Here is a 24,772-nt window from a genome sequence, read left to right on the forward strand (position 1 = left end):
TGAAGAGTAGACTTAAGACTTTCCTCTTTGACAGAGCTTATAGTCAGGGCTGAATCAGGTTCATCTGGTCCAGCCCCTAGATATGCTGCTAGAGAGGCTTATAGGCTGCTGAGGGACGTTTTAGGATGCACTGAGCACCTATCTCCTCTTTTTTCTCTCCTTATGGATGAATTTTCATCTCTCCATCACACGTTACTAACTCTGCTTCTTCCCCGGACTCCTTTTGACTTCACGTCTCATAGGGTCCATCGGACCCGGCTGGGTCCGATGGACCCTATGAGATCCTACCAACTATTCAAACACTCTGTCATATTCATTGATTGTGTTGTTACTGTGTTTTAATTTGTGTATAATGATTCCTTCTGTACACATGGCATCTATTGCACCTGTCCATCCTGGAGAGGGATCCTCCTCTGTTGCTCTCCTGAAGGTTTCTTCCCTTTTTTTCCCTGTGAAAGGGTTGTTTGGGAGTTTTTCCTGATCCGATGTGAGGTTCTGGGACAGGGATGTCTATGTGTACAGATTGTAAAGCACGCTGAGACAAATTTGTAATTTGTGGAAATGGGCTATTCAAATAAACTGAATTGAATTTGTTCAATGAATAGAATACTCTCCAGTCCTGATATCACTGATGCTATTGCAGCCGCCATTGTTGTGTAGGACAAACCATCCTACACACCTAAGCCACGGCCATCAAGGAACGCCGATTGGTCCGTGCCCCTGGTTTGGACCCTGGACCACTGGCTTCTGATTGGCCTACATTTCCTGTTTCCAAAAATAAGATAAGATAAATCTTTATTGTCCAATTCCGCACAAAAATCTATTGTCAATAGAATAACATAAAAACAGGGAACATAAAACCGCAGATAAGACATATGCTGAGTCACCCTCCAGCGACCGTCAGAACAGACGGTGCAATGTAGCGGCATCTCAGGAAAACACATCATGTCTCCAAGCAGAGAGGAAGAAGAGCTCCGCCCTCATGTACACAGTCGCTTGGTTACGGTCCCTGTTGTGCAGATGTACCAGTGCACCTGTCCAGGATAGGTCTCTACACTTTGTCAAATGCATTCTGGGATGAGCTCCAACTCCACATGACCCTGAACATCAATAAGTCAGAGAGAAAATGGAAAAAGAATAAGAGAAAACGGGTCAAAATCCAATCAAAATGCATTACGGTCATTATCATGCATTGCACATCATCGGCACCACTGCCTAGTATCCAGATTGTAATGGAAGTCTAATAGCTGGTTTGTCAGTCTCCTTCAATGTAAAATGTGGGTGTGCTCAGAAATGTATCTCTTTACCTCCGGCTCACGTCCAAATCTGTTTGAATGGCTGTCCCCGAGTACAAGAGGCCAAGAGGCGTAGGAAGAAAGGAGGTGGAGATGTGAGAGCCACTCAGAACTAAACGCTGAGTCTTTATTAATAGTAAAAGAGTTGCATGTTCCCTTGTTTTCCAGGAGGAATGCCAGTGCCTGAGGTGGCAACTGACACTGCCAGCGCCGCCGCCATGTTGAGCCCTGTCCTCAACGCCTCCAACGGAGACGGATCAGAGTCTGAAACCACCTCTGCCATCCTTGCCTCCGTCAAGGAACAGGTTAGAAACGTGTGTGCGTGCGTGTGTGGATATGAGTATGGCAGGGTTGTCACAATTAATGAGCTATGAATACCAGAAAGTAGTGAGGATGATTCCTCCAGTGCTTTCAGGGTGAGGCAGGCCGACGGTAAACAGTAAACACGGATAATGGAATGCCCATCTGAGCTAAGGCGTCTCATAATGCCTCAAATATGGCTCCACATTGTGATCTGTGAGCGCCTCGGGCCACAGTTTGCTCAGTTGGGATTGTGACGCCGCTTTAATGTGTTTGGGTGCATCATTTCGCTTTTCTTTTTATTTATTATCAAAGTCTGAGCGTCTTCGTTGAAGGTGATTGTTTTAAATGAAGCTTCAGTCTTTCATGTTTTTTCGTGCTCATTACATAATTATGAAGGTTAGAATATTCATGGCTCTGCCAGAATGTGTCTCCATGTGTCCATCTGCTACAAGTCTTTCATGACATTACTGTTAAGACGAGTGTGTCTAAGGTTCGCTGTCCTCTACATGCGATGTTTTAGCATATAAGGGCGCGATCACACCAGACGAGATTTTTAAAAGCGCAGCCGCTCCAAAAACGCCTTGGCAAAAATGCGCCGGGAAAAAAACCGCGGTTCGCCTGTGGAGCGGACCTGCGTGCGCAACCAACCGGAGATTTTGGGTTCACGATATTTTTTAAAAAGAAAGTAAAGAGTACATCGAATACCACCATCTATTCCACGAATTGTGTCTCGATGACGAGCGCTATCAGTTGCACTTCAGACTGAGCAGGAGTCAGTTGGAGTAGTGTTTCGATTTAGAATTATAAAGCTCTTCGTAATTATATACTGCTGTCTCGTTGGGAAAACAGGAAGGAAAGCCCGCCTCTTGCTTGATCCGATTGGCTGCCTTGGGCGAGTGTGACATTGATGAGCGGTGCGCCTCCGTGCCTCGCGCTTAAAGTTGAGAATTTTAACTTTTAAGCACGCCTTAAAATAACGCTAGAAAAACGCGCCGCGTACCGTAGGGAATCAATGGTTTGGCTAGCGACTAGAAGACATTTGTATTACTTTCCCCTAGTTGCGACATTGAAGAGTGGCAGATTTTTTATTTTCAGATGTTGACAGTACATTTTGTGCACTCAACATTTCAAAACTCGTCATAATAGCATCGCTGTCGCATTGTTTTTAGTGTTGGACTCACTTGTTTTGCAGATGATTAAATGTTGTACGGGCCCAAATCCAAGATTTAACAAGGTAACACAAAAAGTCTTACAGCTCATCGGATAAACACATTTTGAGATTGAGTGAAAGACTGGAGGGACTTCTTTCTGTTGGGGAAGCTGATAATTAAATTATTAGTAAGTGGACATTTTGACCGGCAAAATAGAAAAGTCACAAAAGTCATCAGGGTGTATCATCTGAGGTTAGTTTATGTCTCTGCTAAATGTAATGGTAATCCATCCATAGATTGTCCAGATATTTTAATCTGGACCAACATTTTGAACAGATGGACTGTCGGACCCCCATCGCCCCCCCCCCCCCCCATCGCCCCACCACTGGTCTATTTTTAAAACTAGCTCCAATCAGCTTGCTCCCAGATGAGTAATAATCAACAAAAAGCAAACACATCACATGTGGCGTTGGTGTGAGATGTTATTATTATTTCAACTTAATGGGGAACTCCATTGATGTTTCATATTTCTGAGACTGGGACAGGAAAAAGCCGACAGACGATTAATCGGCCGATTTCTGTTCTGTGGGCTGTGACTCCGTCCTGTTAAATTGGTAAATGCCACTTTTACAACGCATTAATGTTTGTGCAGATTATTTTTAGGAAGATCCTAAAAGTTAAATTCCATTTCATGTTTGGATAGTTTTTTGGCTGGATTATTTGGAGGAGAGAACATTAAACGTCTGCCCGTCTATCGGGGGACGAAGAGCTGCCAGTGTTGCTTTTGCTATCCCCACCCCCCCCTCTCTAGAAGTAGGAGGTGCTATTTCATGTGGTATTTAACAGTAGTTTAGATTATTATCAGTGGTTAATCACATGCACACAGATATTTCCAGCACAAGCGGCTCTCATTATGTTGTACGAAGCCTCCATCCACGGAGGGGCCGGCGGCAGCAGTGCAACCTCCGGCCGCTATTGGAGGACCAGTTCCACTGGAAACATCCAGAAGTCTGCGGCGACGTACTGCTACAAATGTGAAAAAGACATTTGTCGCTCTCAAGGGAATCTGATCGATTGCCTCAAGTGATGTCACTCGATTGGTGAAAAAAGAAAAAAAGACCTTTGGCTGGTGGAGGAAGAATTAAGTGTGTTAACAAGCTCGTCTCTGCTTTGGATTGGTGTATTGTGGGTAATGTAGGCGCTAGGTTCTGACAAGTAAGAGGAATGTGTGGAATAAAAAAACATATCTCCAATGCCTGTTATGTGTGTGTGTGTGTGTGTGTGTGTGCCACCGACTTTGATGCCTTCTTCTTCTTGCAACTGATCCTCGTGAGTCTGACTGCTAAGTCAATAGAATACGTCTTTAACGACATGCTAGATGCGCTATGAATGCTGGCTCTGTCTGCTGGCTCTGTCTGCTCGGAGAAGATGTGTGTGTGTGTGTGTGTGTGTGTGTGTGTGTGCACAGTGCGAGTGGATACGTAATACTGTGGACACTGTGCGCCCTTGAGTACTATAAGATATACCGTGGACAGCAGATGCTAAAGATAGCTGGTGAAAATGCTGAGAGTGAAAAATGGAGAGATTCTGCATGTTTTAGTCGACTGTGAGTTACTTAAATGTGTTGTTCTCTAGGTCTATTCCTCATCTAACTAGGTCATGTGTACTAGGACACACACATATAGGACATGTGCTCACAGACACACACACACACACACATAAAGAAAAAAAGATACAGGAATGGAAGGAGTGTCAGCTATGTGAAGGAAGTGAAGAGGAACGGATACTTGCCCTTTCTCTCTCGCTCTCTTTCTCTCTCTCTCTCTTCCACCCACCTCCCGCCTTCTTGGAGTCACTATATTTCGCCCTGCGCCCTGGTGAAGTTGTTATTATTTCTCAAGCCGGTCATTTGTCACCTCCTTCCATACTTGTTTTTGCAGCATGTAATTTTTCAATATGTTTTGGGCCGTGTGCCAATGTTTGGAACCAGGAGGCAGGGAAGTGATTTTCTGGAGTTTGTCACACACACACGCACACACTCACACGCACGTAGACACACACAGACACACGCGCACACACATACGCTCGCCACACGCGCACACTAACCACTCACACACGCACGCGCACACACGCACCCTCACCACACACTCACCACATGCACACACACTTACCACGCACACACAGGCGCATGCGCGCACATACACACACAGCTCCCTGTTCTTTTTGGTTCATAATGACAAGGTCAGGTGTTAGAGACCAATAATTCTTTAGAAACACACGCACACACACACACACACTTGTGTACACACTACCAATCAGGTTCTTTAGCCTCTGCTGACTCGCACCAGGAGATCCCTGCTGCTGTTTCCCCCCTACGCTTCCTTCCTACCCACATGAGATTGATTAGCCATTCAACGTTGTATTTATCACATCTGTCGGCTTCTCGTCGCGGCGTCGTTCATCATCTTTGCCGTCAGCACATATGCAGCCGGAGGGAACGCAGCGTTAGGCGCTACAGCTCCGAAAGAGTTCCGATTCGATGTGAGACTCGCTCGTTTTTGAAAGATCTGACACATTGTCTTGTAGAATGAGGAATGAAGTGAGAGCAGCACGCTGTATTGATTCGTCGCCCGTTCACCGGCAGCCCGCTGAGACGGGACGATGCAGCCGTCGCTGAAATATGAAGATGTTAAATGTTTTTTAACTGCACAAAACATGGGACTTATTCTTTGTGACGTCACACACAAAGTGGTCACTTGATGAACTGTAGCTTTTGGCATTTCCGCGTTGCCTTTTTTTCAAAAGATTTCTCAGAAAATCCTGAATTATTTTTATTTATATTAATTGATATGTTGTCTAAATGTTCTTTGTCGTTGTTGTTTGCTGTTTTGCATTTTATTACTATTATTATTATTATTATTATTATTATTATTATTAGGTACAACAATACACTTTGTATTGGACAAGAGAGAAACGTACTTTCAGATCTTCTGTATGTTCGCACAAATGGAAGAAAGACCAATAAAGATGACTGACTAATTACGTTTATAAATAATAATTTTAATAAATCCCACGTCTTTTCTGCTGTCTTATTCGTGCGAAACATTCCAGTTGCATTTGATCGTCCCAAAGTTTGGTGCCAGTGAAGTGTTAGACAGTGAAGACAGCAGAATTAAAAGAAAGTGTACACTATTTGTATTCTTATTTATATTCTTATTCATAAAACGTACACGACTTATCCAACATCGGACCTGGGCTATTTCACCTGCTGTTACTATTTTACCTTTCATATCTATGCCTCTTTCCTTTACCTACTCTCTGTATAACCAGGAGCCTAAAACCTTCCTTTAGTCAGGTGCTAACTTGCCACCAGGAGCCTACAACTTTCCTTTAGTTATGTTCTAACTAGCCACCAGCCTGTAACATTTCATGACCCTAAACACACGCATGACTCACACAGGAAGAACAATACCAGCCAATGATGTTGTCGATAAAGATAATGTTCATTATTCAAATAATTGTAGTATTATTCCGTAGGTCAATGCCACATACACTGATCCGGGGTTGTGAATACTCACCAGGGCATGCACGCACACACACACACACACACACACACACACACACACACACACACACACACACACACAAGTATTGACCTGCAGCCCGTGGTACATATCACACCTGCTCATGTGTTAGTGTGCTGACCTAAGCACTTAACTTAAAGCACCACTGAGTCTAGAACAGCCTCTCAGAGAGAGTATCCATATCCATGCTATTAGATGCAGACACACATTTTTTGTGTAGGATATGATGGCAATGAGAAGTAGATATATTAACTCCAAACTTACCCTTTTGAATGTACTCTTCAGGCACGTGCACAGATAGACCCATAGTGGTGCTCAAGCACCAGCCCTTTTGCCCTGGATGAGAAAAGGGCCCTTTTTGCTGGAGACACATTTTTTTCATTCTTCAGTATTTAAGAATAAAAGTTACTCTCTCTGGTATCAACTCCCCACAAATGTGATTTGATATCCGACGGGGCATTTATTTGAGTTCTTGTGAGAATTTCGCCCCGACATGCTCCACGGCGCTCACGAGCCCCCCTCCTCCCACCGTGCCCCTCCCTCCTCCACTTAGTGCTCGCGCAGTGCTCCTCGCGCCACCAAACGGGTGCACCTCCTTCTCCTCTGACCCGCAGCATCAGACCAACAGGTCATGACGGTGTTTGTCCCCTGACGTTGTTTTGTGATAAATCAACCACAACATTAGCGCTGCTGAAAACATGATGTCACAACTGGTCCGACGTTTCCTAAAAAAAATAAACAAGCAAAAACCCAATAATATTACCTGACCATTAAAAGACCGCAGTCAACCAAACCTGACATGCAATTAAAATTTTTGTGCAAGGATAATCACACACAGACGATACAGCTTATCATGGTTCTCCTTGGAGGGCGCAACCGTGAGTTATTGTTCCGTTTATCCTTAATTGCATTACTGCTGCGACCTTTCGTTTCCAACAACAACAACAACGAGTCAAACGTCAGATGTGGTTACATTCGTGGACTCATCCAAGAAGAAAATATGAAGAGCAGCCAAGACAAAAAGGACCAACAGTAGAGAAGGAAGACTCTCACGGAGACTTTCTGGCTGTTATCGAATCAGATTTATTGTTGTTGTGTTTCTGCACAAATGAAGGTGAATTCACTTTAATTGGTGGAGCAGCAGGAAAAAAGCTTCTCTCGGGTCTGACCTACAACTGGTCTGAATCCAAACTGAACGGCATTTACACGGAGCAATCTAAAACGATACCTTCCGTTTCCCTGTGCACCTAATTAAACCCGGCTCGGCTCCTACGAACACATCATTATATAAATACGGGCGAACTGTTTACCCGTTTCTTTTACCTGTGTTTCCTTCCAGCGGCCCTGTTGATAATAATGATGGCTGCTACCAGCTATTCCTCCCCTGCTCGCCGCCACTCCTCTTAATTAGTTTATTAAGAATACATTAGGATTTGTTTAGCATCGGCTACCTCATTAAATTGCCAAATATAGCTCTATTCAAAAGTTCACAAGAAGTCGTTTTCAAAGTAGATCAATTATTTAATTTGTTTGACTTCATATGCAAAGGAGCATGAAGGAAAAAGTAGAATATGTAAGGGTTGAGGAGGGAGGGAGGGGGGGGGGGGGCGAGGGAGGAGTTCTGTGTGCTCACGCTTTGTCTCTCCCTCGCTCTCTTGCTTATGGAGGACTCAAAATGACTTAAGTATAAATAAATAAATAAATGCATGAATAAATATAGGAATAAATAAATAAATGCTTCAATAAATGTATAAATAAATGCTTAAATAAATGTATAAATAAATAAATACAGGAATGAATAAATATAAGTTATAACTCAACAGAACATCATTAAATAAATATATTTCTACATTTCTGTATTTCTTCATTTATTTATTTCTCTATTTATATGTCCACACGTATTTCTTCATTTATTTATGTGTGACATTTACGTGTCCGTATATTCAAATGAGCTGGGGCGGTCCGAACCTCTGTCTAAAGCATGATTGGTCACAGGAGTGTAATGCACCTGGTGTGTTATGCTCTACTACTTCTGCCTGGCACATGATGCTGAAGTTGACTCGCTCAGCTCACCGTTAGCAGAAGTTAGCCTAGACAGCTTTTTGACTTCAGCCGTTTATCAATTCCAAGTACACTGAGTACAGACTTGTGTTTTCTTGTAGTCTGGTCTTGGGAGTCTGGTATTTGGAGTCTGGTCTTGGGAGTCCAGACTCTCGAGGACGCAGGACGGTCTTTCTGGTCTTGTGACGTTACCACATCAACTGTTCTTGCTCATGAATTTACTCCAATTATTTATTGTAAAATACTTTACAGTGGAGTAGAATGTGTTGCGGTGTTCACTGTTGTTTGGCGTAGGCTGCGAATAAACGGTAATAACTATACGTCTCGTAGCTTTCCTGACCCAGGGTCGCTACAAAATGAATTTATGAATCATAACCCTTAGTCAAATTGACGTAACGTTATCTTTTCATAAATAATAAACTCTTTGTGCTCTTTAGATCCTCTAAAACCTAATTATATCTCATGTTTAGCTGCTACGGAGACGTCAGAGCCAGCGGAGCATTTCAAAAAGTCCTGCCGAGATCAGGCTGCTCTCGGCGGCCACACAGCGCACTGAGCGCCCGGAGCTCACTGGTCCCGCGAGCAGGACCTCAAATCTCCGTCGCATATCCTTATCAGCAGTGGCGGCTCCTGAAAAAATTCTCAGGGGGGGCAATTTTTTTGATAATGATTAACCCTCCCAAAACGACAGAACTTCAGACAGCTGTCTATGTGTAGCTTCGTCACAATGCCATCAAGTCATGTGACTCCAGTCAGTGTGACAGCTGTGACTGAACTCTGTCTGTGAGCTTGTAGTTAGTTCATAAGCAGACAGACAGTCTGAGGCCGTCTGTGAGCTGTCTGTCAGTAATCCAGCTCCTGGTCTTTGATTTGGTGATTTTTTTCAACAAGATTTAAATAATTATAATAATAATAAATATGAGATCCCCATTTGTGATTCCTGCATCTGTGCTTTTTCATATAATAGAAGAAATACAATTGCAATCACTTTCAAGTAAACCAGATTGCTCCACCAGACAAGAAAAAGCTAAATGTTGAGCTTTTGTTTTGAAGGGCAACAGCAGAAAAGCCAAACTCACGAAGGTAAGACCTGGCAAGTCGCCAAGAATCTCGGCTGTCGCGCATGTGCAGGCGCAACTTGTAAATACCGTAACGTAAACATTTACATTAAGGTACAGGCATTTCAACATTTATTTATTCATGACTTAGTTTTATGTCGGTGTACTTTGACCGTGTGTAATATGTGGAGTTGTCAATAAAGGTCTTTCTACATTTCCCCTGCGCCTCACCTGTAGTCCTACGTTCCTCTTTCAGGGAGCACAGCTGACAACACGGCTGTCAGAGAACCCGTTTACAGGCGTTCTTTAACATCAGGCGGAGATCTTTTCTGACGTCGATCTTCCAGTCAGGAAGAAAACGTTTCAGAAGACACCTCAGAAAATGTTCGAGAATGAGGAACAATGTGTTTCTGATTTTATTTTCATTTTATTTTGGAGAGCGACAGGGAACGTCTCCGAGGTCGACCGATCGACGTGTTGGCGACCACTGGTCTAGGAGATCCTACTTCTATTGTTGCCGATGTGTCTTCAATGTTACGCCGACCGAAAGGAGTCTCTTTCAAAGAAAGAATTGAATCGCTGCTGTTGCCCTGAGCACTGGCCGACTGAATACGCCTCTGTCGAAGCTGTATGACGTACTGAGACGCTTTTACGTTGATTAATTATGACAAGACCTGGAGGGGCGACTCCTCCCGGAAGCCATAGAGAACGCATTGAGAGCTCTGTTTTGTGAAAAAAATGGGTTTAACATTGGAGTCAATGGGAGAGGTCTGGGGCGATTTTCATTTCGCCGAAAGTCGCCCCAGAAGGGGCGGGGCCATTTGAAGCACGACTTTAGGCGGACTGAATGACTGTTACCTGATTGGACAATGACATACAGAGGCAGAGCAGATGTCTAGTGGTAGAATGTGACTTTTTTCTTTTCTTTTTTTTCTTTTTTCTTTTCCCCGAGGCAGTGCGTCGCCCCAATCGCCCTTATGGACAAGCCGCCCCTGCTTATCAGGCTGAATCTCGATAAACCGACCACAGATTTGATGCTTAAACTACTAACTTCTCGGCTGTATTTAGAATGTACAGACAAGAATGCATAATAAACGCTGTTTGTTTACAGGTCCAAGTGCTAGGGATCGATTGCTTCTGTCTTGCTCCCCGACTTGACCAATCCTGTTCAACAGTCAGTGCGTTTACATGCAATCGAATTATTGGCTTAGTCGGACTGAAATCGAATTATCCGTTTCATGTAAACACCTTAGTCGGACTATGTGCGGTCCGACTTCGGTCCGATTAACACCCCTGGATAGCTCGGTCCGATCCAGTTGATAATCCGACTATCGCGGCATGTAACGGTGAATTCGATTCGGAACTGGACTTTGCGTCTTTGCGCATGCTCGAGATCCCGCCGCCCTCCTCCCTCCCTCCCTCCCATGTCGTGACCCGGAAGTCGAAAGAGACGATAAATTAAATTCTCCGTGTACCTTCGGCGACGGCGTCTTCTCTCCGTTATCAACTCAGCCAATAGCGCCATTTGCATTCGCTGTACTCCTATTAACACCATGGAAGAATAGTAGAGGGATGTAGCTTCGCCTTGCTCTCTGTTCGCCATCTTTCTCGAAATGTTGTTGTTGGTGGTGGTGAAGAGGTCAAGCGGAAATGGCTGTATCACCACGAGTTGTAATGAAAACAGCGCCGCCTATCGTATCGGATATGACATGCTTTCGGCCAATGATTCGAATTACTCACTGCCATGTATATTGGGATAACAGCAGATCCCCCAAAAGATAGCATAGTCCGACTAAAGCAAGATTCGAATTATACCATCATGTAAACGCACTGAGTGAGGTTCGGACCGCCCCAGCTCATTTGAATATACGGACACATAAATGTCACACATAAATAAATGGTAGAAATACGTGTGGACACATAAATAGAGATATAAATAAATGAAGAAATACAGAAATGTAGCAATACATTTATTTAATGATGTCCTGTTGAGTTATAACTTATATTTATTAATTTCTGTATTTATTTCTGTATTTATACATTTATTCTTGTAGTTATTTATACATTTATTTAAGCATTTATTTATTTATTCCTGTATTTATTTATTTATACATTTATTTAAGCATTTATTTATTTATTCTTGTATTTATTCATGCATTCATTTATTTATTTATTTATACTTAAGTCATTTTAAGTCCTCCATACTTGCTCACTCTGACATTCAAGAAAGGCCTCTTCTGTTTATTATTTCAAGCTGAAGGAAGACTCCAGGCCACAGCAGAAATAGGACAATATTTCACAGATGCACTGCTGCTGTATCTGAATATATTGTGTTAATATGGATCTGTTTTTATTTGTATGCAGGTCGCAAACTCTGGTTTTGAAAAGTAAAGCCAATGCTGAAGTGTCTTAAATGTGCATTTTCTCTATTTGACCACCAGGGGGCGACTCCTCTGGTTGTATAGAACAGCGGTCCCCAGCCCAACGAGCTCGATTCACCGGGTGGGTTTGTTTACAAATGGGTCATGGGTCTATTCTTCTACAGTCGGGTCGTTTGTGCTTGGGAAGTACCGCTCAAACTCTTTTAAAAGTAAAGACAATTGATGGAGCTCCAGCCTGAGAACGGTGGCTCAGCCTCTTCCACCGGTCAAAGTTTAAAACATGTCTCATGTTCCTCTGTTCTCTCGCCCAAACAGCAGAGACTTTATCAGCCAACTTGAAAACAGTTGTTATTGCCCTGAAGTGACAGAATTCATTAAGCAGGTTGAATATGTTTTATGACCTGTTTTTTCTGACTGAAATGTGCCGCCAGCAGAGGGTTCGGCGTGTGAGACGCGTCTGCAGCGATAAACCCAAACTTTAAAACTTCTAAACGCAGCTTTGTTTTGAGGCTTTTCTTCTTCCTTCTCTTTTTTGGCCTTCCCCCCTCGCCAGAGAAGGTCTCCAAAGACGTTTGTTTTGTTTCACTTCTGTTTGCTACCTTGTGGGTTTGTTAGCGCTCGTGCCTTTGCTAGTTTTTCTTTCCGTATTACTTGACCTCTTGAGATGTGTCACGTATTTTGTGACCTTGTGAGAGGCTCAGACGCACACATGGGTGTATCCGATCCTTTTTCAAAATAAAATATTTTTCGGACCTTTGATTTAAAAAAAATCATTTATTTATTTTGTATTCACTTTTTCTCAGCGGCCCGGTACCGGTGGTTGGGGACCGCTGGTATAGAAGTCTATGCTTTATGTTTTAAAGCTGCATTCTCTCGACTGACCACCAGGGGGTGACTCCTCTGTTTGTATGGAAGTATTTGCTTCATGTGTTAAAGCTGTATTCTCTCTACTGACCATCAGGGGACAACTCTTCTGGTTGTATAGAAGTTTATATACATGACTCTACTTCTCTCTTGATTTATTCCCTCAGTAAACATTCTAAACATTAGTTTATGGTCTCAATCTCTAGTTTTAAGTCTTCTTCAATACAGCATGATATTTATTTCGTAAATTATGATCCATTTAGAGCCAAACAGACTATAAAGCAGGGTATGCTTTAGGGCAGAGCTACAAGGTGATTGACAGGTCTCTACCAGGTAATTTCAGTACCCTTTCACAGTGTGTTTTTAGTTCATGAAAGTGAATTGTAGTCTTTTGGACGCCTACATTTTTTTATTGTTCAGCACTCAGGTGTCCTCCACCCTCTCATGTCACTTCTGGTTGCAAAATACAAAGATGGCAATGGCCGAAATGCCAAACTCAAGGCTTCAAAACTGTAGTTTACAGTTTAAAGACTGAGGATATCTGTTTTCACATTTAACAATGCCTGAGGGCAGCGCGATCTGAAGTAACAGAGCTGTGTTTTTTTTTGGAATGGCTAAGAAAGAGAAACACCCTTTAAATACAGATTAACATGCAGCAGAGAAATCCCCAAACTGTCTGCGCCTCATTACGATTGCTGAGCTATGATCGGACAGTCCCTGAGTTCAGCTCACATTTCAGTGCATGCATACATATTTGCATTTGTGCGCGTAGATAAAAAAATTGTTTATGCTGTTAGATGTCTGTCGCTGAAACTGAAAAGCAGTGTGACAGCTGCGGAGAAGCAGTGCATTGTGGTCGGGCTCGGAAAGGGCAAAACATTTTCTTATATGTTGCAGCTCGGTCCCATTCCTGTCTCTCTCTCTCGCTAAAAAGCTAGTGTGTGTGTGTGTGTGCACGCTACATCGGGTAGCAGAGTTGATTACAGAGCTTGACTTTGAGTTCAGCCCTGTGTGTTACATTATGCACATTATGCAGAGAGCCGAGCATACGGTAGACGCTGTAAAGGAGAAGATACCATACTTTATATTTGATGTATGAGAAATATGGAGCAGATTCCATTATGTATGGCTGAGTTACAACAACGTCAATTTTCATGGCGAATGGCGTTTCTTTGCCGGTCCGGCAAACGCACAAAGTTTAATATTATTGAAATCTTTTAAGGCCATTTCAAGACAAAGGTCTCAAGACCATATAGGCCAAGTTTGGAATGTATCGGGTTTAAGCTCTAGGAGTAGTTAACCCCTAAAATCATGAAAAAGGCATATTTTGAGGGATTGATTATAGCGCCCCCTAATGTTCAAACGTTATGAAAAATTAAGGTAGGTTAAAGGTGTCCTTGTGGACATAGGCTACCAATTTGGTGAGGATAGTCCAAGTGATTTGGAAGTTAGGTGTCTTTACAAATAAGGCCACACCCTTGGATGTTCATTGGTCCATATCTTCTGAACGCAATGACATATTAACTATCTTTCAAAGATTTATGATGGCATTGAATCAATAATGAACCACAACAAGTTGTGTATGATTCGGACGAAGCGTTTAGGAGAAGTTAAAAAAACAGTTTTAAAGAAATTCAAAATGGCGGAAAATCTAAGTAGGCGGAGCTTAGGGGTCTGAGAGGCTATTTTGTAGAGCTGGTCAATTCTGACCTCTGGACCAAATCTCAAGTCAATCGGTCATCGGGGAAGAAAACTATTGCTACTGAAAAGAAAGTTTGTAGGGGCGCTACAGAGCCATTTCTTTATGTACTAATACGAAAACTCAATAATATGAAAATTTTCACCAGTCTGCTTCTGCATGTGGAATTTCAGTCTGCTGGGGCGTACGGGTGCGGGCAGTCGACGTTTGAACACGAATAATAATAATAATTAAAGCTGCAAGCAGCGATGAACGGGCCCTCTTCCTGCTTCGCACGTCGGGGTGCTGGCGGACGCCGCCCCTCGGCCGAGCGCACGCACGGCGTTCGGGCGTTTGACCGTTCACGCGACACTGATTTTACTTTGCTAGTCGGTGGCGCTTTGACTCTGAGTGAAAAAGGCTTGTTGATATCCTCAGGCCTTGAATTCTACGAAGCATGAGAAGTTTGGAGCAGATTTGAGCGAGTCAGGGTTAGCAGCAGGGGCGCTGTGACAATTTGAACATATACATGCATCATGTGTATCCATGTGAAGTCTAGACCTTGTCATGTAAATTAAATGTGCATGTGATTCAGCGTGTCGCCACGCGCTACACAAGGATGCATCATCGAGGTCTTAGGTCTATTCTGGTATATTTTGAGAGCGATCTGAATAATCTGCGAGCAGTGTATAAAAGTAAAAAACATGTAACTTCCTAGTGCCACTAGTTGGCGCTAAGTCCAGAAAAAAAATTAGCATATGGATGTCTTCAGGGTCATTATGTCATGATGTATGAGAAATATGGAGCAGATTCCATTATGTATGGCTGAGTTACAACAACGTCAATTTTCATGGCGAATGGCGTTTCTTTCCAGAAAAAAAATTAGCATATGGAAAAATTAGCATATGGATGTCTTCAGGGTCATTATGTCATGATGTATGAGAAATATGGAGCAGATTCCATTATGTATGGCTGAGTTACAACAACGTCAATTTTCATGGCGAATGGCGTTTCTTTCCAGAAAAAAAATTAGCATATGGAAAAATTAGCATATGGATGTCTTCAGGGTCATTATGTCATGATGTATGAGAAATATGGAGCAGATTCCATTATGTATGGCTGAGTTACAACAACGTCAATTTTCATGGCGAATGGCGTTTTTCCAGAAAAAAATTAGCATATGGAAAAATTAGCATATGGATGTCTTCAGGGTCATTATGTCATGATGTATGAGAAATATGGAGCAGATTCCATTATGTATGGCTGAGTTACAACAACGTCAATTTTCATGGCGAATGGCGTTTCTTTGCCGGTCAGCACAAAGTTTAATATTATTGAAATCTTTCAAAGATTTTTCAAGACAAAGGTCTTAAGACCATACTGGCCAAGTTTGGAATGAATCGGGTTTAAGCTCTAGGAGGAGTTAACTGTTTTACAACCCCTAAAAACATGAAAAAGGCATATTTTGAGGGATTGATTGTAGCGCCCCCTAATGTTCAAACGTTATGAAAAAATAAGGTAGGTTAAAGGTGTCCTTGTGGACATAGGCTACCAATTTGGTGAGGATAGTCCAAGTGATTTGGAAGTTAGGTGTCTTTACAAATAGGCCACACCCTTGGATGTTCATTGGTCCATATCTTCTGAACAATGACATATTAACTATCTTTCAAAGATTTATGATGGCATTGAATCAATAATGAACCACAACAAGTTGTGTATGATTCGGACAAGCGTTTGAGGAGTTAAAAAAAAGATTTTTCAAAGAGATTCAAAATGGCGGAAAATCTAAGTAGGCGGAGCTTAGGGGTCTGAGAGGCTTCTTTGCAGAGCTGGTCAATTCTGAGCTGTGGTCCAAATGTCAGGTCAATCGGTCATCGGGGAAGAAAAATTGCTACTGAAAAAGAAAGTTTGTAGGGGCGCTATAGAGCCATTTCTTTATGTACTAATACGAAAACTCAATAATATGAAAATTTTCACCAGTCTGCTTCTGCATGTGGAATTTAAGTCTGCTGGGGCGTACGGCCTGCGGACTGTCGACGTTTACACGAAGAATAATAATAATAATCAATTAAAGCTGCAAGCAGCGATGAACAGGTCCTCTTCCTGCTTCGCACGGGGGTGCTGGCGGACGCCGCCCCTCGGCCGAGCGCCGCACGGCGTTCGGCGTTTGACCGTTAAATCGCGACACTGATTTTACTTTGCTGGTCGGTGGCGCTTTGACTCTGAGTGAAAAAACCCTTGTTGATATCGTCAGCCCTTGAATTCAACGAAGCATGAGAAGGTTGGAGCAGATTTGAGTCAGTCCAGGGTTAGCAGCAGGGCGCTGTGACAATGTGAACATATACATGCATCATGTGTATCCATGTGAAGTCTAGACCTTGTCATGTAAATTACATGTGAATGTGATTCAACGTGTCGCCACGAGCTCCACAGGAAGCATCATCGAGGTCTTGCGTCTATTCTGGTATATGTTGGGAGCGAACAGAATAATAAGCGAGGAGCAGTGTATAAAAGTAAAAAACATGTAACTTCCTAGTGCCACTAGTTGGCGCTAAGTCCAGAAAAAAATTAGCATATGGATGTCTTCAGGGTCATTATGTCATGATGTATGAGAAATATGGAGCAGATTCCATTATGTATGGCTGAGTTACAACAACGTCAATTTTCATGGCGAATGGCGTTTCTTTCCAGAAAAAAAATTAGCATATGGAAAAATTAGCATATGGATGTCTTCAGGGTCATTATGTCATGATGTATGAGAAATATGGAGCAGATTCCATTATGTATGGCTGAGTTACAACAACGTCAATTTTCATGGCGAATGGCGTTTCTTTCCAGAAAAAAAATTAGCATATGGAAAAATTAGCATATGGATGTCTTCAGGGTCATTATGTCATGATGTATGAGAAATATGGAGCAGATTCCATTATGTATGGCTGAGTTACAACAACGTCAATTTTCATGGCGAATGGCGTTTCTTTCCAGAAAAAAATTAGCATATGGAAAAATTAGCATATGGATGTCTTCAGGGTCATTATGTCATGATGTATGAGAAATATGGAGCAGATTCCATTATGTATGGCTGAGTTACAACAACGTCAATTTTCATGGCGAATGGCGTTTCTTTCAAGAAAAAAAATTAGCATATGAAAAAATTAGCATATGGATGTCTTCAGGGTCATTATGTCATGATGTATGAGAAATATGGAGCAGATTCCATTATGTGATTTGGAAGTTAGGTGTCTTTACAAATAAGGCCACACCCCTTGGATGTTCATTGGTCCATATCTTCTGAACGCAATGACATATTAACTATCTTTCAAAGATTTATGATGGCATTGAATCAATAATGAACCACAACAAGTTGTGTATGATTCGGACGAAGCGTTTAGGAGAAGTTGAAAAAAAACAGTTTTTAAAGAAATTCAAAATGGCGGAAAATCTAAGTAGGCGGAGCTTAGGGGTCTGAGAGGCTTTTTTGTAGAGCTGGTCAATTCTGACCTGTGGACCAAATCTCAAGTCAATCGGTCATCGGGGGAAGAAAACTATTGCTACTGAAAAAGAAAGTTTGTAGGGGGCGCTATAGAGCCATTTCTTTATGTACTAATACGAAAACTCAATAATATGAAAATTTTCACCAGTCTGCTTCTGCATGTGGAATTTAAGTCTGCTGGGGCGTACGGGGTGCGGACAGTCGACGTTCAAACACGACAAAGGATAATAATAATAATAATAATAATTAAAGCTGCAAGCAGCGATGAACGGGTCCTCTTCCTGCTTCGCACGTCGGGGGTGCTGGCGGACGCCCCCCACGGCCGAGAGCGCACGCACGGCGTTCGGGCGTTTGACCGTTAACGCGACACTGATTTTACTTTGCTAGTCGGTGGCGCTTTGACTCCAAGTGAAAAAAGGCTTGTTGATATCCTCAGGCCTTGAATTCTACGAAGCATGAGAAGTTTGGAGCAGATTTGAGCGAGTCCAGGGTTGCCAGCAGGGGGCGCTGTGACAATTTGAACATATACATGCATCATGTGTATCCATGTGAAGTATAGACCTTGTCATGTAAATTACATGTGAATGTGATTACAACGTGTCGCCTGAGCTCCACAGGAAGCATCATCGAGGTCTTAGGTCTAGTCTGGTATATTTTGAGAGCGATCTGAATAATCTGCGAGAGCAGTGTATAAAAGTAAAAAACATGTAACTTCCTAGTGCCACTAGTTGGCGCTAAGTCCAGAAAAAAATTAGCATATGGATGTCTTCATGGATGTCTTCAGGGTCATTATGTCATGATGTATGAGAAATATGGAGCAGATTCCATTATGTATGGCTGAGTTACAACAACGTCAATTTTCATGGCGAATGGCGTTTCTTTCCAGAAAAAAAATTAGCATATGGAAAAATTAGCATATGGATGTCTTCAGGGTCATTATGTCATGATGTATGAGAAATATGGAGCAGATTCCATTATGTATGGCTGAGTTACAACAACGTCAATTTTCATGGCGAATGGCGTTTCTTTCCAGAAAAAAAATTAGCATATGGAAAAATTAGCATATGGATGTCTTCAGGGTCATTATGTCATGATGTATGAGAAATATGGAGCAGATTCCATTATGTATGGCTGAGTTACAACAACGTCAATTTTCATGGCGAATGGCGTTTCTTTCCAGAAAAAAATTAGCATATGGAAAAATTAGCATATGGATGTCTTCAGGGTCATTATGTCATGATGTATGAGAAATATGGAGCAGATTCCATTATGTATGGCTGAGTTACAACAACGTCAATTTTCATGGCGAATGGCGTTTCTTTGCCGGTCCGGCAAACGCACAAAGTTTAATATTATTGAAATCTTTTAAGGCCATTTCAAGACAAAGGTCTCAAGACCATATAGGCCAAGTTTGGAATGTATCGGGTTTAAGCTCTAGGAGTAGTTAACCCTAAAAACATGAAAAAGGCATATTTTGAGGGATTGATTATAGCGCCACCTAATGTTCAAACGTTATGAAAAAATTAAGGTAGGTTAAAGGTGTCCTTGTGGACATAGGCTACCAATTTGGTGAGGATAGTCCAAGTGATTTGGAAGTTAGGTGTCTTTACAAATAAGGCCACACCCTTGGATGTTCATTGGTCCATATCTTCTGAACGCAATGACATATTAACTATCTTTCAAAGATTTATGATGGCATTGAATCAATAATGAACCACAACAAGTTGTGTATGATTCGGACGAAGCGTTTAGGAGAAGTTGGAAAAAACAGGTTTTAAAGAAATTCAAAATGGCGGAAAATCTAAGTAGGCGGAGCTTAGGGGTCTGAGAGGCTTTTTTGTAGAGCTGGTCAATTCTGACCTGTGGACCAAATCTCAAGTCAATCGGTCATCGGGGGAAGAAAACTATTGCTACTGAAAAAGAAAGTTTGTAGGGGGCGCTATAGAGCCATTTCTTTATGTACTAATACGAAAACTCAATAATATGAAAATTTTCACCAGTCTGCTTCTGCATGTGGAATTTAAGTCTGCTGGGGCGTACGGGGTGCGGACAGTCGACGTTTGAAGATTAATAATAATAATAATTAATTAAAGCTGCAAGCAGCGATGAGCAGGTCCTCTTCCTGCTTCGCACGGGGTGCTGGCGGACGCCGCCTCGGCCCCTCGCGCCGCCGCACGGCGTTCGGGCGTTTGACCGTTAAATCGCGACACTGATTTTACTTTGCTAGTCGGTGGCGCTTTGACTCTGAGTGGAAAAAGGCTTGTTGATATCCTCAGGCCTTGAATTCTACGAAGCATGAGAAGTTTGGAGCAGATTTGAGCGAGTCCAGGGTTAGCAGCAGGGGCGCTGTGACAATGTGAACATATACATGCATCATGTGTATCCATGTGAAGTCTAGACCTTGTCATGTAAATTACATGTGAATGTGATTCAGCGTGTCGCTCTGAGCTCCACAGGAAGCATCATCGAGGTCTTAGGTCTATTCTGGTATATTTTGAGAGCGATCTGAATAATCTGCGAGGCAGTGTATAAAAGTAAAAAACATGTAACTTCCTAGTGCCACTAGTTGGCGCTAAGTCCAGAAAAAAAATTAGCATATGGATGTCTTCAGGGTCATTATGTCATGATGTATGAGAAATATGGAGCAGATTCCATTATGTATGGCTGAGTTACAACAACGTCAATTTTCATGGCGAATGGCGTTTCTTTCCAGAAAAAAAATTAGCATATGGAAAAATTAGCATATGGATGTCTTCAGGGTCATTATGTCATGATGTATGAGAAATATGGAGCAGATTCCATTATGTATGGCTGAGTTACAACAACGTCAATTTTCATGGCGAATGGCGTTTCTTTCCAGAAAAAAAATTAGCATATGGAAAAATTAGCATATGGATGTCTTCAGGGTCATTATGTCATGATGTATGAGAAATATGGAGCAGATTCCATTATGTATGGCTGAGTTACAACAACGTCAATTTTCATGGCGAATGGCGTTTCTTTGCCGGTCCGGCAAACGCACAAAGTTTAATATTATTGAAATCTTTTAAGGCCATTTCAAGACAAAGGTCTCAAGACCATATAGGCCAAGTTTGGAATGTATCGGGTTTAAGCTCTAGGAGTAGTTAACCCTAAAAATCATGAAAAAAGGCATATTTTGAGGATTGATTATAGCGCCCCTAATGTTCAAACGTTATGAAAAAATTAAGGTAGGTTAAAGGTGTCCTTGTGGACATAGGCTACCAATTTGGTGAGGATAGTCCAAGTGATTTGGAAGTTAGGTGTCTTTACAAATAAGGCCACACCTTGGATGTTCATTGGTCCATATCTTCTGAACGCAATGACATATTAACTATCTTTCAAAGATTTATGATGGCATTGAATCAATAATGAACCACAACAAGTTGTGTATGATTCGGACAAGCGTTTAGGAGAAGTTGAAAAAAAGTATTTAAAGAAATTCAAAATGGCGGAAAATCTAAGTAGGCGGAGCTTAGGGGTCTGAGAGGCTTTTTTGTAGAGCTGGTCAATTCTGACCTCTGGACCAAATCTCAAGTCAATCGGTCATCGGGGGAAGAAAACTATTGCTACTGAAAAAGAAAGTTTGTAGGGGGCGCTATAGAGCCATTTCTTTATGTACTAATACGAAAACTCAATAATATGAAAATTTTCACCAGTCTGCTTCTGCATGTGGAATTTAAGTCTGCTGGGGCGTACGGGGTGCGGACAGTCGACGTTTCTTGCGGACCGAGAATAATAATAATAATAATTAAAGCTGCAAGCAGCGATGAACGGGTCCTCTTCCTGCTTCGCACGTCGGGGGTGCTGGCCGGACGCCGCCCCTCGGCCGAGCGCCACGCACGCGTTCGGGCGTTTGACCGTTAAATCACGCGACACTGATTTTACTTTGCTGGTCGGTGGCGCTTTGACTCTGAGTGAAAGAAGGCTTGTTGATATCCTCAGGCCGTGAATTCTACGAAGCATGAGAAGTTTGGAGCAGATTTGAGCGAGTCCAGGGTTGCCAGCAGGGGGCGGTGACAATTTGAACATATACATGCATCATGTGTATCCATGTGAAGTCTAGACCTTGTCATGTAAATTACATGTGAATGTGATTCAGCGTGTCGCTGAGCTCCACAGGAAGCATCATCGAGGTCTTAGGTCTATTCTGGTATATTTTGAGAGCGATCTGAATAATCTGCGAGGAGCAGTGTATAAAAGTAAAAAACATGTAACTTCCTAGTGCCACTAGTTGGCGCTAAGTCCAGAAAAAAAATTAGCATATGGATGTCTTCAGGGTCATTATGTCATGATGTATGAGAAATATGGAGCAGATTCCATTATGTATGGCTGAGTTACAACAACGTCAATTTTCATGGCGAATGGCGTTTCTTTCCAGAAAAAAAATTAGCATATGGAAAAATTAGCATATGGATGTCTTCAGGGTCATTATGTCATGATGTATGAGAAATATGGAGCAGATTCCATTATGTATGGCTGAGTTACAACAACGTCAATTTTCATGGCGAATGGCGTTTCTTTCCAGAAAAAAATTAGCATATGGAAAAATTAGCATATGGATGTCTTCAGGGTCATTATGTCATGATGTATGAGAAATATGGAGCAGATTCCATTATGTATGGCTGAGTTACAACAACGTCAATTTTCATGGCGAATGGCGTTTCTTTCCAGAAAAAAAATTAGCATATGGAAAAATTAGCATATGGATGTCTTCAGGGTCATTATGTCATGATGTATGAGAAATATGGAGCAGATTCCATTATGTATGGCTGAGTTACAACAACGTCAATTTTCATGGCGAATGGCGTTTCTTTGCCGGTCCGGCAAACGCACAAAGTTTAATATTATTGAAATCTTTTAAGGCCATTTCAAGACAAAGGTCTCAAGACCATATAGGCCAAGTTTGGAATGTATCGGGTTTAAGCTCTAGGAGTAGTTAACCCCTAAAATCATGAAAAAGGCATATTTTGAGGGATTGATTATAGCGCCCCCTAATGTTCAAACGTTATGAAAAAATTAAGGTAGGTTAAAGGTGTCCTTGTGGACATAGGCTACCAATTTGGTGAGGATAGTCCAAGTGATTTGGAAGTTAGGTGTCTTTACAAATAAGGCCACACCCCTTGGATGTTCATTGGTCCATATCTTCTGAACGCAATGACATATTAACTATCTTTCGAAGATTTATGATGGCATTGAATCAATAATGAACCACAACAAGTTGTGTATGATTCGGACGAAGCGTTTAGGAGAAGTTGGAAAAAAACAGTTTTAAAGAAATTCAAAATGGCGGAAAATCTAAGTAGGCGGAGCTTAGGGGTCTGAGAGGCTTTTTGTAGAGCTGGTCAATTCTGACCTCTGGACCAAATCTCAAGTCAATCGGTCATCGGGGGAAGAAAACTATTGCTACTGAAAAGAAAGTTTGTAGGGGGCGCTATAGAGCCATTTCTTTATGTACTAATACGAAAACTCAATAATATGAAAATTTTCACCAGTCTGCTTCTGCATGTGGAATTTAAGTCTGCTGGGGCGTACGGGGTGCGGGCAGTCGACGTTTGAACGACCGAAGAATAATAATTAAAGCTGCAAGCAGCGATGAGCAGGTCCTCTTCCTGCTTCGCCGGGGTGCTGGCGGACGCCCGGCCCTCGGCCGAGGCGCCGCACGGCGTTCGGGCGTTTGACCGTCACGCGACACTGATTTTACTTTGCTAGTCGGTGGCGCTTTGACTCTGAGTGAAAAAAGGCTTGTTGATATCCTCAGGCCTTGAATTCTTAGAAGCATGAGAAGTTTGGAGCAGATTTGAGCGAGTCCAGGGTTACCAGCAGGGCGCTGTGACAATTTGAACATATACATGCATCATGTGTATCCATGTGAAGTCTAGACCTTGTCATGTAAATTACATGTGAATGTGATTCAGCGTGTCGCTACGAGCTCCACAGGGAAGCATCATCGAGGTCTTAGGTCTATTCTGGTATATTTTGAGAGCGATCTGAATAATCTGCGAGGAGCAGTGTATAAAAGTAAAAAACATGTAACTTCCTAGTGCCACTAGTTGGCGCTAAGTCCAGAAAAAAATTAGCATATGGATGTCTTCAGGGTCATTATGTCATGATGTATGAGAAATATGGAGCAGATTCCATTATGTATGGCTGAGTTACAACAACGTCAATTTTCATGGCGAATGGCGTTTCTTTCCAGAAAAAAATTAGCATATGGAAAAATTAGCATATGGATGTCTTCAGGGTCATTATGTCATGATGTATGAGAAATATGGAGCAGATTCCATTATGTATGGCTGAGTTACAACAACGTCAATTTTCATGGCGAATGGCGTTTCTTTCCAGAAAAAAAATTAGCATATGGAAAAATTAGCATATGGATGTCTTCAGGGTCATTATGTCATGATGTATGAGAAATATGGAGCAGATTCCATTATGTATGGCTGAGTTACAACAACGTCAATTTTCATGGCGAATGGCGTTTCTTTCCAGAAAAAAAATTAGCATATGGAAAAATTAGCATATGGATGTCTTCAGGGTCATTATGTCATGATGTATGAGAAATATGGAGCAGATTCCATTATGTATGGCTGAGTTACAACAACGTCAATTTTCATGGCGAATGGCGTTTCTTTCCGCAAAAAAAAATTAGCATATGGAAAAATTAGCATATGGATGTCTTCAGGGTCATTATGTCATGATGTATGAGAAATATGGAGCAGATTCCATTATGTATGGCTGAGTTACAACAACGTCAATTTTCATGGCGAATGGCGTTTCTTTGCCGGTCTGGCAAACGCACAAAGTTTAATATTATTGAAATCTTTCAAAGATTTTTCAAGACAAAGGTCCCAAGACCATACTGTCCAAGTTTGGAATGAATCGG

The 24,772-nt window shown here is 42.1% G+C and overlaps 1 protein-coding gene across 1 annotated transcript in view; it reads left to right on the top strand.

Moving 5' to 3' along the window:
* The window catches only part of LOC130198496 (catenin delta-2-like), a 264,975-nt gene that overhangs the window by 61,788 nt on the left and 178,415 nt on the right, over positions 1-24,772 (top strand). The window contains exon 2 of the mRNA XM_056421662.1: positions 1,464-1,600. Coding sequence (XP_056277637.1) covers positions 1,469-1,600 — 132 coding nt within the window. The 5' untranslated portion in view covers positions 1,464-1,468. The remainder of the gene's footprint in view (positions 1-1,463; positions 1,601-24,772) is intronic.

Source organism: Pseudoliparis swirei, chromosome 8 (assembly GCF_029220125.1).
Source record: "Pseudoliparis swirei isolate HS2019 ecotype Mariana Trench chromosome 8, NWPU_hadal_v1, whole genome shotgun sequence".
Classification (NCBI taxonomy): Eukaryota; Metazoa; Chordata; class Actinopteri; order Perciformes; family Liparidae; genus Pseudoliparis; species Pseudoliparis swirei.